Source organism: Heptranchias perlo, chromosome 1, assembly GCF_035084215.1.
Source record: "Heptranchias perlo isolate sHepPer1 chromosome 1, sHepPer1.hap1, whole genome shotgun sequence".
Lineage (NCBI taxonomy): Eukaryota > Metazoa > Chordata > Chondrichthyes > Hexanchiformes > Hexanchidae > Heptranchias > Heptranchias perlo.
Genome location: NC_090325.1, coordinates 118125199 through 118141140, shown reverse-complemented (window position 1 = coordinate 118141140; position 15942 = coordinate 118125199). Strand labels below are relative to the sequence as shown.

At 43.7% G+C, this 15942-nt stretch overlaps 1 protein-coding gene across 1 annotated transcript in view; it reads left to right on the top strand.

The window, feature by feature from the left end:
* The window catches only part of cds1 (CDP-diacylglycerol synthase (phosphatidate cytidylyltransferase) 1), a 90775-nt gene extending 75346 nt beyond the window's left edge, over window positions 1-15429 (top strand). Inside the window, exons 11-13 of the mRNA XM_067990536.1 lie at window positions 3756-3875; window positions 5541-5644; window positions 13661-15429. Of these exons, the coding sequence (XP_067846637.1) occupies window positions 3756-3875; window positions 5541-5644; window positions 13661-13793 (357 nt within the window). The 3' untranslated portion in view covers window positions 13794-15429. The remainder of the gene's footprint in view (window positions 1-3755; window positions 3876-5540; window positions 5645-13660) is intronic.
* Window positions 15430-15942: the final 513 nt, after the last annotated feature.

Sequence of the window (15942 nt, the reverse complement as noted above, 5' to 3'; positions counted from 1 at the left end):
GTAGCAACAGTATTTATGTGGCTGGCCCAGTTAAGTTTCTGGTCAATCGTGACCCCCAGGATGTTGATGGTGGGGGATTCGGAGATGAATGTCAAGGGGAGGTGGTTAGACTCTCTCTTGTTGGAGATGGTCATTGCCTGGCACTTGTGTGGCGCAAATGTTACTTGCCACTAATCAGCCCAAGCCTGGATGTTGTCCAGGTCTTGCTGCATGCAGACACGGACTGCTTCATTATCTGGGGGGTTGCGAATGGAACTGAACACTGTGCAATCATCAGCAAATGACCTGGAACTGAGATGTTTGGCCTCCAACAACCACGACCATCTTCCTTTGTGCTAGGTATGACTCCAGCCACAGGAGAATTTTCCCTGATTCCCATTGACTTCAATTTTACTAGGGCTCCTTGATGCCACACTCGGCCAAATGCTGCCTTGATACCAAGGGCAGTCACTCTCACTTCACCTCTGGAATTCAGCTGTGTTGTCCATGTTTGGACCAAGGCTGTAATGAGGTCTGGAACCGAGTGGTCCTGGCGGAACCCAAACTGAGCATCGGTGAGCAGGTTATTGGTGAGTAAGTTCCGCTTGATAGCACTGTTGACAACACCTTCCATCACTTTGCTGATGATTGAGAGTAGACTGACAGGGCGGTAATTGGCCGGATTGGATTTGTCCTTTTTGTGGACAGTTCAGACCTGGGCAACTCCTCAGATAATGAAGCAGTCAGTGCCCGCATGCAGCAAGACCTGGACAACATTCAGGCTTGGGCTGATGTGTGGCGTGAATGTTACTTGCCACTTAAGTAACCAGGCAATGACCATCTCCAACAAGAGAGAGTCTAACCATCCCCCTTTGACATTCAACGGCATAACCATCTTGGAATCCCCCACCCTCAACATCCTGGGGGGTCACGATTGACCAGAAACTTAACCGGACTAGCCACATATATACTGTGGCTACAAGTGCAGGCCAGAGGCTGGGTATTCTGTGGCGAGTGACTCCCCTCCTGACCCCTCAAAGCCTTTCCACCATCTACAAGGCACAAGTCAGGAGTGTGATGGAACACTCTCCACTTGCCTGGATGAGTGCAGCTCCAACAACGTTCAAGAAGCTCGACACGTCCAGGACAAAGCAGCCCGCTTAATTGGCACCCCATCCACCACCCTAAACATTCACTCCCTTCACCACCAGCGCACGGTGGCTACAGTGTATACCATCCACAGGATGCACTGCAGCAACTCGCCAATGCTTCTTCGACAGCACCTCCCAAACCCGTGACCTCTACCACCTAGAAGGACAAGGGCAGAATATTGGAACAACACCACCTGCACGTTCCCCTCCAAGTCTCACACCACCCTGATTTGGAAATATATCGCCGTTCCTTCATCGTCGCTGGGTCAAAATCTTGGAATTCCCTACCTAACAGCACTGTGGGAGAACCTTCACCACACGGACTGCAGCGGTTCAAGAAGGCGGCTCACCACCACCTTCTCGAGGGCAATGTTGGATGGGCAATAAATGCTGGCCTTGCCAGTGACGCCCACATCCCATGAACATATATTAAAAAAAACGGTTTCAGTTTACTGTTGCATCAGCTGATACTCACTAACCCCATGTTTGAATTCCAGCATGCCCTGCTTCCTTATACAGATTATTAGTATAGTCTGTTCATAGATTCTAATCTTGTCCTGAGTATGACCTCTTAGAACCTGCTTACATTGTAGATTCTTAGTTTTAATATGTATAAGTGTCTTCAATATTGAGAAATGTTGAACAAAGTTATTAGAATTATTAGAGTCTTCCCCTCCTGGCCTACCTCTGTCTACAACTTCTATAGATCAAGACAAAGCTGCATTAGAAAAGTTGAGGAAATCTATTTATATTCAGATATGTTGATGAAAACCTTTTTTCTCATTACTGTTTTATATAAAAGTGTGTATGTTGCAACAATACAATAGTCATTTAAAGTAAATGTCATAGCTCCCAGTGATGCATAAGTTACACAACTATGTTCATGAGTAATTTTTTAAAAAGCCTACACATTGGTGACTAGTGCAGTAGAGTTTGAAATCTGAATATGGTCTTTCAAAACATTTTTGCAAACTTCTATGCTCGTTTAGCCAATGTGTTCTACTTTTAAAATTTCGTTGTCTTATCAAGCATAACAATTTAATTTGACACTCGTTGGCATTAAACTTGAAATCTTACTTCATGAGGCCACCAGTGTATCAGTTTAACTGTGTATCAGTTTAGGCCTCTTACAAATATGAGAAGATGCTTTGAGGAATACTGTTCACTTCTTAATTTATATTAGAAAATGTTCACCGGTATTTTTAATGTTTGTGTGTCATGGTCGGCTACATATTGTAACTGACAATGAAGCTGTACAAAGGCTTGAATCTTGCTGGATAAAATGAGGCCACTCAATTTGAGTAGTTTACTAGCACTCCAGTAGATTGACAGCGGGTAGTGACAAGGCCACATTGTTGGGCACCAGAAGGCAATGAAGGACCCGCCAGCTGTCTGTTGTGTATTGGGGCTTCTAGGGAGGTAGGAGGGGCAAAGGCCACACGCGCTTCAATTTAAAATTTTATAATTTTATGGCAGTTTACCAGTCAGCACGCACATTAGGGCTTTTTTGGTACCTAGGGTGCACTGTAAACTCAGGCCTCCATGAACCATTTTCTGGGACACCCAACATTGGAATATTGGCTCCATTGTATACACATTGCACTACGTTGTCATTTGGCACTTGTGTTCATTTATACTGTGTTTATCTTAGGTTGGGGTTTGAGGATTGTAATTTTTTAATGGGGGAGTTAGGTAAGTTTCCCCCTTTTCCCCATTTGCGTTAATGGTTGTAGGTGACGGTGAGTTTGCAGCAGCCTTCTAGGCTGCCACCGGTGCCCCCTGTAGCAGATGACTTGCTAGACATAACTAAGCTTTCTGATTTTCCCTTCCCTAAATTTGGAGGTGACCCTGATTAGAGTGGTGCTCAAATCTGCTTTAGTTCCCAGAGATGTTTTTAATGGATTAAAATCATAGAATGGTTACAGCACAGAAGGAAGCCATTCGGCGCATTGAGCCCATGCCGGCTGTTTTGTAAGAGCAATCCAGTTAGTCATTTTCCCCCACTCTTTCCCTGTAGTAAATTTTTTCCCTTCAAGTATTTACCCAATTCCTTTTTGAAAGCCAAGATTGAATCTGCTTCCACCACCGTTTCAGGCAACGCATTCCAGATCAAAACTATTCGCTGCGTAATAATTGATAGCCTTTCCTTGCCAGTTCAGTTGCTTGAGTCGCTATATGAATTTCCATTTCATTTCTAGCACTCAGTTGAGGGTAATATTGACACTCATGTCTATTGCTGGTATGGCCAGGAATGGAAATCAGAACTTGAAGAAACTTTTCTAGTTCAACCTCATGGAATACCCTTTATTTTTAAGACGTCTTCCATAGAGCCTTAATTCCTATTATTTGGGTGAATGGTTTTATCACATGTACCATCTGCCTGTACAAATGGAATTACTGGGACCCTGGAGATAAAGCACAATCCTGCTTATCATCTAAGCATGCCCAGAAATCTAAGACTAGAGACAAAGGTGTACTATGGTAGACCCCATACACTCCTATGTGACCTTCATAAATCCAGCACAGGCAAACCTGCATCCCATTTTTTTGGGCATTTTAAATCTGAGACCGACAAGTTTACATTGTGTTTTTCCAACTGATTGTCCTGATTTTTTTTCCACACAGAAAAAAGTGCACCTATACCCATTCCAGATTCACAGCATTGCTCTTTCCACATTTGCATCTTTAATTGGGCCTTTTGGAGGCTTTTTCGCCAGTGGATTCAAACGAGCTTTCAAAATCAAAGTAAGTATCTCAATTGGATTAGTTGTATATTTGTAGCCTGGCTAAAATGCACAGTACTTTAAGACTAATAATTTTTAAGGAGGGGCACGATTAAAGGATCAACTGTTCTAAGTTATTTGTACATGCTTTCAAGGCATTACAAGTGATCATTCTGTTTTGAAGATTACAGTAGTTTGGTTAAATATCTGTGCATATTTTCTGACATTGAGAAGATATCTACAAAGTGCTATGGGCTAAAAGATACTTTGGGCTCGATTTTCCCGGGAAATTGCGGGTGCGTTGGGGGCAGGGGCTCCAAAAATCGAGGCAATCCTATTCGGGTTTGAAAGCCGGCTCCAACCCGCCGACCTCCGAGTTCCCCACGGACGCACCTGTGTGCGCGCGGGCATCCCGAATCCGGAAGTCCCACCGGCAATTAAAGCCAGCGGGATGATAATTAAAGAGCCAAATGTACCTTATTGAAGTACTTAAGCCACTTTACTTGTGACATATTAGATAGTTAGAATGATTTTTAACTTACCTGGGCGGCTTTCCCCACAGCTTCTGATTCACGCCTGGTGAAACCAGGCATGAAGGGCCGGATCAGGAAGCAAGAAACTAAATAAATTAAATAACAAACCATTGCACGAAGTTGAAACACAAAATCAACCTACCTTTCCACCCTGCTCCAATGTCCCCCTCTTCACACCCACCCCCCACCCCTACCCGGGATGTCCCCCTTTTCACCCCCACTCTCCCCCCCCCCCCCCCCCCCCCCACAACCCGGGACGTCCCCCTCTTCGCCCCACCCCGCGTTGTAGTCCCGACGGCAACCAGCCTGTCAGAGAGCACGTTAATCATCATCAATTACGATGCAATCGCGTCAGAAATGGTAAGTTTTGTTTATTCGGGTTTGCCACGCGCCCCTTCATCCCCCACCCCCCCTGCTGCCAACCTGCCACCATTTCAAAATTGAGCCCTTTGTCTCATTTCAACAATTCTTATCTATGCAGCACTAGACTTTATAATGTTATGTGGCTGCCAGCAATAAAATCTATTCTGGTCAAAATTTTGTTTGTCTGGTGGGTGTCTAAACTAGAATTAAGCCATATCTGCTTTTGACTGAACAGTCTAAGATTTTTTTTGTGTTTGTTTGACTCATGTTTAAAATATTTTTTCAAAATCTATATACTCACAAAGTTAGGTTTACATATTTGATAATGACAACATCTTGGTCTTGGGGTGTGTTTATATACTAATGAAGTGCAGAATTAAAACTGTGAACTATTATCTTGCAAATTTCCAATAAGGTGGCTGTCATGATAAAAGAATAATAATGCTGAGTTAAAGCACAATGTTTCCTTGAAAGGAAAGCAAAGGAACACTTTGAGGTTAGTTTTTAAGCAGTATTGGTAGAAGTTTAGCAGCTATGCAGCATGTTGCATGGCATGGGTGGTAGAGATGAGAGAGAGAGAGAGAGAGAAGAGGAGTCTGATGGGTACAAATGAAGAAGTGTTTAAAAAGCGCAGAATCATAGTAAACGACTGTATATAAAGAAGAAAATAGAAACTAAGGAAAATTTGGACTGTTCTGACAAATTTAACAACTTATTAAAATTAAATGTTAACACTTGTGGAGCATTTACTATTTTCTGGCTGGTAAGTGTTAATGTTGTATTTTCATTAGGATTTTGCTGACACTATTCCAGGACATGGTGGGATTATGGACCGCTTTGATTGTCAATATCTGATGGCTACCTTTGTTCATGTTTACATTACAAGTTTTATCAGGTAAATCTGCTTTCTTTCCACTCCGCCTTGTGAGCAGTTATCTACACTTACAAAATGCGTTAACGGCAGTCACGTGTTTTAAAGATTTATAAATGGAAGTAATATACAAATACCACTTTGTCATTCTCCTGTTTAATTATACAGTTATAGTCCAGCCAGTTTGTTTTGACTTGAAGTTAAACCTGATTTAATGACTACTCCCCTAATTCAAAAGCATACACGCCAGCAAAGACTGATGGAATAGAAGGGTGGGATTGTAGTATGTGGAAATGCATTGCATTAGAATGAAGTAGACCCTGCAATATATGTGATCTATCTATCTTCATCTAAGCATCCTGCACCCACTGTAGGAGTATACAAGAGTAGTACAATTTAAGAGGGGAGAGGCCCCTGCAGAAAAACTATAAGACTAGCTTCCAGACAGACCTGTTAAGAACATTATAATTTGCAGCGGTCAAAACTAGACAATAATCTACCCATCTATGTATTTAGAAGATTTGTATCTCTTGTGTCTAGTGCATATTCATTGGGTGTGGGGAAGTGTGTCACAAATCCATCACATTTTCAAAGTGTCAGACATGAAAGGAGCCCTATCAAAACTAAGATCAATAGGAGTCAGAGGGAAAACCTTCTGGTGACTGGAGTTATATCTGATGCCATGAAAGATGAATGTGGTTTTCAGAGACGAAGCATTGTATGCCCAGGACGTAACTGCAGGAGTTCCTCAGGGAAATGTCGTGTTCCAACCATCTTCAGATGCTGCATCAATAACCTTCCTTCTGTTAGAAGTGGGGCTGTTTGCTGACGATTCCACCTTGCTCAGCTCCATTTACAACTGTTCCAATAACGATGCAGCCCATATCAGTTTACAGCAGGACCCGGATAACATTCAAGTTTGGACTGACAAGTGGCAGGTAATATTTACACCACCTAAGTATACCAGTCTTGAGCATGTAATCCAGGCTGACAATTCAGTGCAGTACTGAGGGAGTACTGCACTGTCGTAGGTGCCATCTTTCAGATAAGAAGTTAAACTGAGGCCCCGTCCGCCCTCTCAGGTGGACGCAAAAGATCCCATAGCACTGTTCAAAGAAGAGCAGGGGAGTTTTCCCCAGTATCCTGGCCAATATTCATCACTCAACCAACATCACTAAAACGTATTATCTCATTGCTGTTTGTGGGACCATGTTGTGCACACATTGGGTGCTGTGTTTCCTACATTACAACAGTAACTGCATTTCAAAAGTACTTCATTGGCTATAAAGTGCTTTGGGACGACCTGAGGTCGTGAAAGGCACTATATAAATGCAAGCCTTTCTTTCTTTTAGAGGCTCTGATTAGAATGGAGGGACATGATGTTGTAGCCTTAAAGGAAACATGGCTTTAGCTGAGATAAGATTGGCAACTAAATATTCCTGGCTATAAAGTTTTCAGGAAAGATAAGGAAGGAAAAAGGGAGTAGCCTTCTTAATGACACGATTACAGCCATGAAAACGAAAGTTAATGGCTGTGCTTAGACAGAGTGTGAGTTGAGTTAAGAGATAATAAAAGATGTGTTGAATAAAGAAGTTATGTTAAACTTGTATGGAACTTTGGTTAGACCACACCTGGAGTACTGTGTATAGTTCTGGTCTCCATATTATAAAAAGGATATAGAGGCACCGGAGAAAGTGCAAACAAGATTTACAAGGATAATACCAGAACTGAGAGGTTATACCCATCAGGAAAGATTGAATAGGCTGAGGCTCTTTTCTCTAGGAAAGGGAAGGCTGAAGGGTGACCTGATGGAGGTCTTTAAGATTATGAAAAGGTTTGATAGGGTAGAAGTATACAAGATGTTTCCACTCGTGGGGGAGGCCAAAACTTGGGGCCATAAAAATAAGATGGTCACTAATAAAGTTTCTCCTGAATTCCCTGAGAGTGGTTAGAATGTGGAACTTGCTACCACAAGGAGTAGTTAAGGCAAATAACATAGATGCATTTAAGGGGAAGCTAGATAAACACATGAGGCAGAAAGGAATAGAAGGTTATGCTGATGGGGTTAGATGAAGAGGGGTAGGAGGATGCTCGTGTGGTGCATAAACATTGGCATGGACCATTTGGGCTGAATGGCCTGTTTCTATGCTGTACATTCTATGTAAGAGCCAAAAATGACCATCTTGAACAAGAAAAAGCCTAGCCATCTCCCACCGACTTTCAGCACCACCATTGCCGAGTCCTGCACCATCAGCATCTTGGGGTTTACCATTGATCAGAAGCTTAACTGGAGTAGTCATATCAGCACAGTAGCTACAAGAGCAGGACAGAGGCTGGGTACTCCGCGATGAAAGGCTATCACCTCACCCCTCAAAGCCTCTTCACCATCTACAAGGCTCAAATCAGGAGTGCGATGAAAGACTCACCTGGACAGGTGTAGCCGCAACAATGTTCAAGGAGCTGGACACTATTCAGGGCAGCGCAGTTCGCTTGATTTCTGCTCCTGCCACTGGGATCAGTATCCACCCCCTCCATCACTGGGGCACTGTGGCTGCAACATGTATGATCTGTTACTTTGACAACACTTCCCTCCCCTGTGACCTCTGCTACCGAGAAGGATGAGCAACAATGTTATGAGAAGATCATACCTGAAAGTTCCCCTCCAAGTCACATATCATCCTGACTTGGATATGGAATGTAAGGAATCTTACAACACCAGGTTATAGTCCAACTGTTTTATTTGAAAATCACAAGCTTTCGGAGGCTTTCTCCTTCGTCAGGTGAGCAAGTGTGGGATTCCATGGAAGGTTGCCGCGGTTGAAGGCAAAGAAGCACACTGACAACTGGACAACCAGGAACACTACAGACGATTACCCGCAGATCCGACCAAGGAACACACCCACCAGCTCAACAAACTGATCAAGACCTTCGATCCAGACCTTCAAAGCATCCTACGCGCTCTCATCCCACGTTCTCCCCACGTGGGAGACTTCTACTGCCTCCCAAAGATACACAAAGCCAACACACCCGGACGTCCTATCGTATCAGGCAACGGAACCCTGTGTGAGAACCTCTCTGGATACGTCGAGGGCATCCTGAAACCCATCGTACAGGGAACCCCCAGCTTCTGTCGCGACACTACAGACTTCCTACAAAAACTCAGCACCCACGGACCAGTTGAACCAGGAACACTTCTCACCACGATGGACGTCTCGGCACTCTACACCAGTATCCCCCACGATGACGGCATCGCTGCAACAGCATCAGTACTCAACACCAACAACAGCCAATCCCCAGGCGCCATCCTACAACTCATCCGCTTCATCCTGGATCACAATGTCTTCACCTTCGACAACCAGTTCTTTACCCAAACACACGGAACAGCCATGGGGACCAGATTCGCACCCCAATACGCCAACATTTTCATGCACAAGTTCGAGCAGGACTTCTTCACAGCACAGGACCTCCAACCAACGCTATACACCAGATACATCGACGACATTTTCTTCCTATGGACCCATGGCGAAGAATCACTGAAGAATCACAGTGAAAAATCGCATAGACCTCCTCAGAAGACTAACACGGGACGCAACCAACAGAGTACCCTTCGTCGTCCAGTACTTTCCTGGAGCGGAGAAACTACGCCATGTTCTCCGCAGCCTTCAACATGTCATCGATGACGACGAACACCTCGCTATGGCCATCCCCACACCTCCACTACTCGCCTTCAAACAGCCACCCAACCTCAAATAGACCATAGTTCGCAGCAAATTACCCAGCTTTCAGGAGAACAGCGTCCACGACACCACACAACCCTGCCACGGCAACCTCTGCAAGACATGCCAGATCATCGACACAGACACCACCATCACACGAGAGGACACCACCCACCAGGTACATGGTTCATGCTCCTGTGACTCGGCCAACGTTGTCTACCTCATACGGTGCAGGAAAGGATGCCCCGGAGCATGGTACATTGGCGAGACCATGCAGACACTGCGACGATGGATGAACGGACACCGCTCAACAATCGCCAGACAGGAGGGTTCCCTCCCAGTCGGGGAACACTTCAGCAGTCAAGGACATTCAGCCACCGATCTTCGGGTAAGCGTTCTCCAAGGAGGCCTTCGAGACACACGACAATGCAAAATCGTTGAACAGAAATTGATAGCCAAGTTCCGCACCCATGAGGACGGCGTCAACCGGGATCTTGGGTTCATGTCACGCTACACGTAACCCCACCAGCGAGAAAAAGTTATCTGTTTTTAACACAACGGGTCATTCTCTGTCTTTCTCTTCCTTTCGGATGTTTCTCTCTCTCTCTCTCTCTCTCTCTCTGTCTTTTTTGTTCTGGTCGTTTGTGTATTCGGTGGTCCTGTAGGTAACATCATTCTGTCTGAACACTTTGATTGCCTTGACAACGGGCAGTTGGAAAGATTATCTGTAATCACCAGGTATTGTTCTCTGACTATAAATGCGGCAACCTTCCATGGAATCCCACACTTGCTCACCTGACGAAGGACAAAGCCTCCGAAAGCTTGTGATTTTCAAATAAAACAGTTGGACTATAACCTGGTGTTGTAAGATTCCTTACATTTGTCAACCCCAGTCCATCACCGGCATCTCCACATCGTGGATATGGAATGCCATTCCTTCAGCATCACTGAGTCAAGATCCTTTAATTCTCTACCTAACACCATTGTGGGAGTACCATCATCATTAGAATTGCAACGGGTTGAAGTAGAAGGTCCATGGTCATTCTTGCCTCAGTGGAAGCACTCTTGCCTCTGAGTCAGAAGATTGTGGGTTCAAGCCTCACTCCAGAGACTTGAACACAACCTCGGCTGATACTTCATTGCCATACTGAGGGAGTGCTGCACTGTTGGAGGTGCTGTCTTTCTGAAGAGATATTAAACTGAGGCTCCACCTGCCCTCTCGGGTGGATGTAAAAAAAATCCCATGGCACTATTCAAAGAAGAGCAAGAAGAGCAGCGGCAGCGGCAGCAGCAGCAGCAGCAGCAACAACGACCTGCATTTATACAGCACCTTTAACGTAGTAAAACGTCCCAAGAGGGTTCACAGGAGTGTTATCAAACAAAATTTGACACCGAACCACATGAGATATTAGGACAGGTGACCAAAAGCTTGGTCAAAGAAGTAATTTTTAAGGAGCATCTTAAAGGAGAAGAGAGTGGGTAGAGAGGCGGAGAAGTTTAGGGAGGGAATTCCGGAGCTTAGGGCCTAGGCAGCTGAAGGCGCAACTGCCAATGGTGGAGTGATTAAAATTGGGGATGCACAAGAGGCAAGAATTGGAGGAACCCAGAGATCTCGGAGGGCCGTAGGGCTGGAGGAGGTTCCAGAGGTAGGGAGGGATAAGGCCATGCAGGGATTTGAAAACAAGGATGAGAATTTTAAAATTGAGGCGCTGCCGGATCGAGAGCGAATGTAGGTTAGCAAGCTTGGGTGATGGGTGAACAAGACTTACTGTGAGTTTTGGATGAGCTCAAGCTTATGGAGGGTGGAAGATGGGAGGCTGACCTGGAGAGCAATGGAATAGTCAAGTCTAGAGGTAACAAAGGCACGGATGAGGGTTTCAGCAGCAGATGAGCTGGGGCAGGGGCTGAGACGGGCGATGTTATGGAAATGGAAGTAGGCGGTCTTGGTGATGGAGCAGATATGTAGTTGGAAGCTCATCTCCGGGTCATATAGGACGCCAAGGTTGCAATCAAGGCTTAGACAGTGGCCAGGGAGAGGGGTGGAGTCGGCGGCTAGGGAATGGAGTTTGTGGTGGGGACCAAAGACAATGGCTTTGGTCTTCCCAATATTTAGTTGGAGGAAATTTTTGCTCATGGATGTCGAACAAGCAGTATGACAAATCAGACAGTGGAACTGGTGGTGAGGTAGAGCTGGGTGTCGTCAGCATACATGTGGAACAGGGGAGTTCTGGCCAACATTTATCCTTCAACAAAGATTATTTCTGAGTTCTGACTTCTGAGTTTCCCAGGGATCCACCTGTGTGCGTGGGCGACCCGAAAACGGAAGTCCTGTCGGCAATTAAAGCCGGCGGGATGACAGTTAAAGAGCCAAATGTACCTCATTGAGGTACTTAAGACACTTACCTGTGACAGATTAAGTACTTAGAAAGGTTTTTAACTTAGCTGGGTGGCTTGCCCATCGCTTCTGATTCATGCCAGGTGAAACCAGGCGTGAAAGGCCGGATCGGGGAACATGGAATTAAATAATCTTCGCCCCTTCACCCGATGTCCCTCCTCTTCCCTTCACCCCTGCACCCGATGTTCTCCTCTCTCGCCGCCGCCCCCCCCCCCCCCCCCCCCCGCCGATCTTCCAGTCCGGCACCATATCTTCCATTCTCTTTCCCCCCCCCTGCCTTCTGTTCCGGTGCCGGATGATGTCTCGCTCTCTCTTTCTCACGCCGCCCCCCCCCCCCCACCCCGCCCCGGCGTTGCAGCTCCTGATGGCAGCCAGCCCGTCAATCAGGCCAGCTGCTGGGCTCGAAACGCAGAGAGGTGTTAATCATCATCAATCAACACGCAATTGTGTCGGAAAGGGTATGTTTATTGTTCATGCAGGTTTGCCACACGTACCTTCACCGCCACCATTGTAAAATTGAGCCCCTGGTCATTTATCTCATTGCTGTTTATGGGACCTTGCTGTGCACAATTTGGCTACCACTTTTCCCCATATTACAACAGTGACTACATTTCTAAAATAATTAATTGACTGTGAAGCATTTTAGGACATCTTAAGATGGTAAAGGTGCTATATAAATGCAAGTTTGTTCTTTCCTTCCTCCTTCCATTCTTTCTTTCCTTCCTTCCTTCCTTCTCAGAATAAATAGGGATGGTCAATAAATGTGGTCTTGCCACGTTGCCCACACCCCAAGAACAAATAAAACTGTCCATCACGATTGCATGTGTCCATGGACCAAAATTCTTCAGTAGTTTGAATATCATACTCATAAAACATCAAAAAACTGTTAACTGGAAATGCTGATTGCTTTAAATATGACTAAACAACTCCCCCCACCACCTCTTATATTTTAAAAAAGTGAAAAACTAGCAAACTTTAAATAGCTGCTAATGAACTGCCAGCAACAACCACAAAACCAACCAATCAATCAAACGATTCAAAAATTTTCCAACTTTTCATGCTTTTTTTGAGCCACTGACAATGCAGGTACAGCAAGCAATTAGGACGGTAAATGGTATGTTGGCCTTTATTGCAAGGGGGTTGGAGTATAAGTAAAGATGTCTTACTGCAATTATATAGGACTCTGGTGCGACCACACCTGGTGTACTGTGTACCATTTTGGTCTCCTTACCTAAGGAAGGATATACTTGCCTTTAAAGGGGGTGCAATGAAGGTTCACTAGATTGATTCTTGGGATGAGAGGGTTGTCTTATGTGGAGAGATTGAGTAAAATGGGCCTATATTCTCTGGAGTTTAGAAGAATGAGAGGTGATCTCATTGAAATGTTTAAAATTCTTAGAGGGCTTGACAGGGTAGATGCTGAGAGCTGTTTTCCCTGGATGGAGAGTCTAGAACTAGGGGTCATAGTCTCAGCATAACGGGTTGGCCATTTGGGACTGAGATGAGGAAAAATTTCTTCACCTAGAGAGTTGTGAATCTTTGGCATTCTCTACCCCAGAGGGCTGTGGATGCTCAGTCGTTGAGTATATTCAAGACTGAGATAGATAGATTAGTGGACACTAAGGGAATCAAGGAATACGGGGATAGGGCAGGAAAGTGGAGTTGAGGTCAAAGATCAGCCATGGTCTTCTTGAATGGTGGAGCAGGTTCGAGGGGTCGTATGGACTACTGCACCAAGTTCTTATTTTCTTAATTCAGAAGCGGAGATGGGCAGAAAGGGAATAGACACCACAATCCCTGATCCTTATTCCTCCCCTCTCCTCTCCTGAGTAATCCCAATTAGTACTTTGAAAACTAAATTATAATGCAGTTAGAAATATAGTAGTATCTGTGTCTAATGTTCTTTTGTTTCATTCTGGTCTTTTGCAGAGGACCAAATCCCAGCAAAGTCTTACAACAACTGTTGGTACTTCAACCAGAACAACAACTATATATCTACAACATGCTGAAATCTCATTTATTAGAGAAAGGGGCCCTTCAGCCAGCAATAAGTGGACAGTAGCACTGGGGCACCCTTTCTCCACCAGCGTGCTGAAAACTGCATGAGTCCAAGTCAGGAGTCGTTTGGAATTTCTGAAGCACACAGTTTAAGGTTGTTCATGCTAGTCACGATGCCTAGCACTTCTGTGGCTGAGACTGCTTGTACCCTGTAATGCTTTAACCAGGCAGTAGAAATGCAGGTACAGAGTCCTGTGATTGGCAGTTTAGATTTAAATATATCCAGTATTATAATCTAAATGAAATATCGTGCTATTAAATTGAATATCTTGGATCCAAACTAAATTCTTCATTGTTAAAGCAACATGTTACCAATTTACAATCTTTACTATTTTGATAGTTGGGGCTGAATTTAAATGTATGATTCAGGGAGTGGTACTAATTTCAGTGATCATACTATAGTATCAAGATTAAATGATAGATATTTTCACTCCTTGTGAGCATGCACTATTGGGAACATTGTAGACACTTCAAGAGGTCTAGTAATGTAACTGCATCAAAATTTATACTTGTAACAATGGTATTAATATCAGGTAGCTCCAAAATGTAAATTAATTTTAATTGCTGCAAAATAGAGTATTAGTCAACCTCTAGTCTGTTCTACTACAAAATGTGAGGAAATTCAACTGCGGTTTGTGTTTTGGAATGAGATTTACAGTGCAATTTTTTTTTTAAAAAGCTAGAGTGTTTTTGCAGCATAGTGAGCTGATTAAAGCCAATGATCTATGAGGATTAACCTTGTGGCAGATGGCATGGCACTAAGTGTATATAATCTGTAAGTATATATAAATGTAGATGCAAGTGGGTAACAATTTGTATTCATCTATAAACTTAAATGTATTTAAGAAATTGAAGAACAATTTAAATTTGGATTGTGCTGTAAAGGTGAGAGGATTTTTAATTTTATATAGCATGTATAAATTTGTCAAGTAATAGATGCAGGTGAATATTTGCAGTGAAACTGGAATGTACAGAATAAGGAGTGATTCTGTGATCCAGTGCTTTCAGGGGAGAAACCGTGCTCACAGGGTACATGGGTTGCAGATAGGGCTACAACATTATAGCCCTGATTCGCTGACCCACGACTCCACACTGGTAGCATGGAACCACAGAGTCACCCTATAGTGAACTACTAAAGTAGTGTGCCTTTAGAAACCAAGCATTTTTTTGCTGACTGTTCTAAAATATATTGTAGAATAGTCTATTGACTGGTTTGTAGTACTTCAGCAAGGCAGTGTACCTTTCATTGATCTACCTAGGCTGCATTATAAAAGTATGCAGAATGTGTTTACTGTATAATGCATCTCTCTTAAACCCTGTTAATTACTAATCCTGGTTGAATTATGAAGGAAACTCTGGCGGTTCATTTGTTTTTGAAAGTTCCTTTTCTTAGTTTTATTGCAGAATTTCTCAGTTGTTTGTTTTTCTATGAAGTCTGTTCACATTATGCAGGCTTTAAATCTTAAGTGCACAGTAATAAGGTGATTTGCTACTGCAAACAGAAATATAAATTGATGCCATTCAGAAGGCAATTAGCTTGAACCCCACTACATGTCTGTGCCTATGATGAGGCTCGATCGCACTGTTGCAAAATGCATGTTTTTAGATCTCGATTTAAAAATAAAGTAGAGATCAGTTATTCTTGTATAAGTAATTTATGTAATTGTCTAAAGTAATTTAAGAAATGTTGCAAGTTGTCTTTAAAAAAGATGGAGGTAATTTAAATCAGGGCTGAGAGACTCTGCTTAATGAGAATGAGCTAATAAAGGGGATGAGCATTTCCACCCGGGTGGATTAACAGGCTTCAATTACTCTTTTAAAAGCATGAAACCTCCATGAGGCAATGCGAGTAAATGGCAATGAAGGGAAAACCATTTTGTAATGGTTAGTGCACTGAACTATAGCAAGTCATTGTTGCTACATGCCTTCATAGATTTTTTTTAAACTACTCTGCAGTACCTCGTGGTTGGCTTGCATTTCCATGTTTGTTTGCCATACAGTCTTTTTAAAACCTGTTTTTCTCTTCTAAAGATTTGAGCCTTGCAAACGTTTCTGGGGAGTTTGTCCACTTCTGGAACTTTATGGCAGTGTAAACAATTTTTTTTCTTCTGAAGATTAAGTTTTACTTTTTTTTAAAAATGGGACCTTGTGAG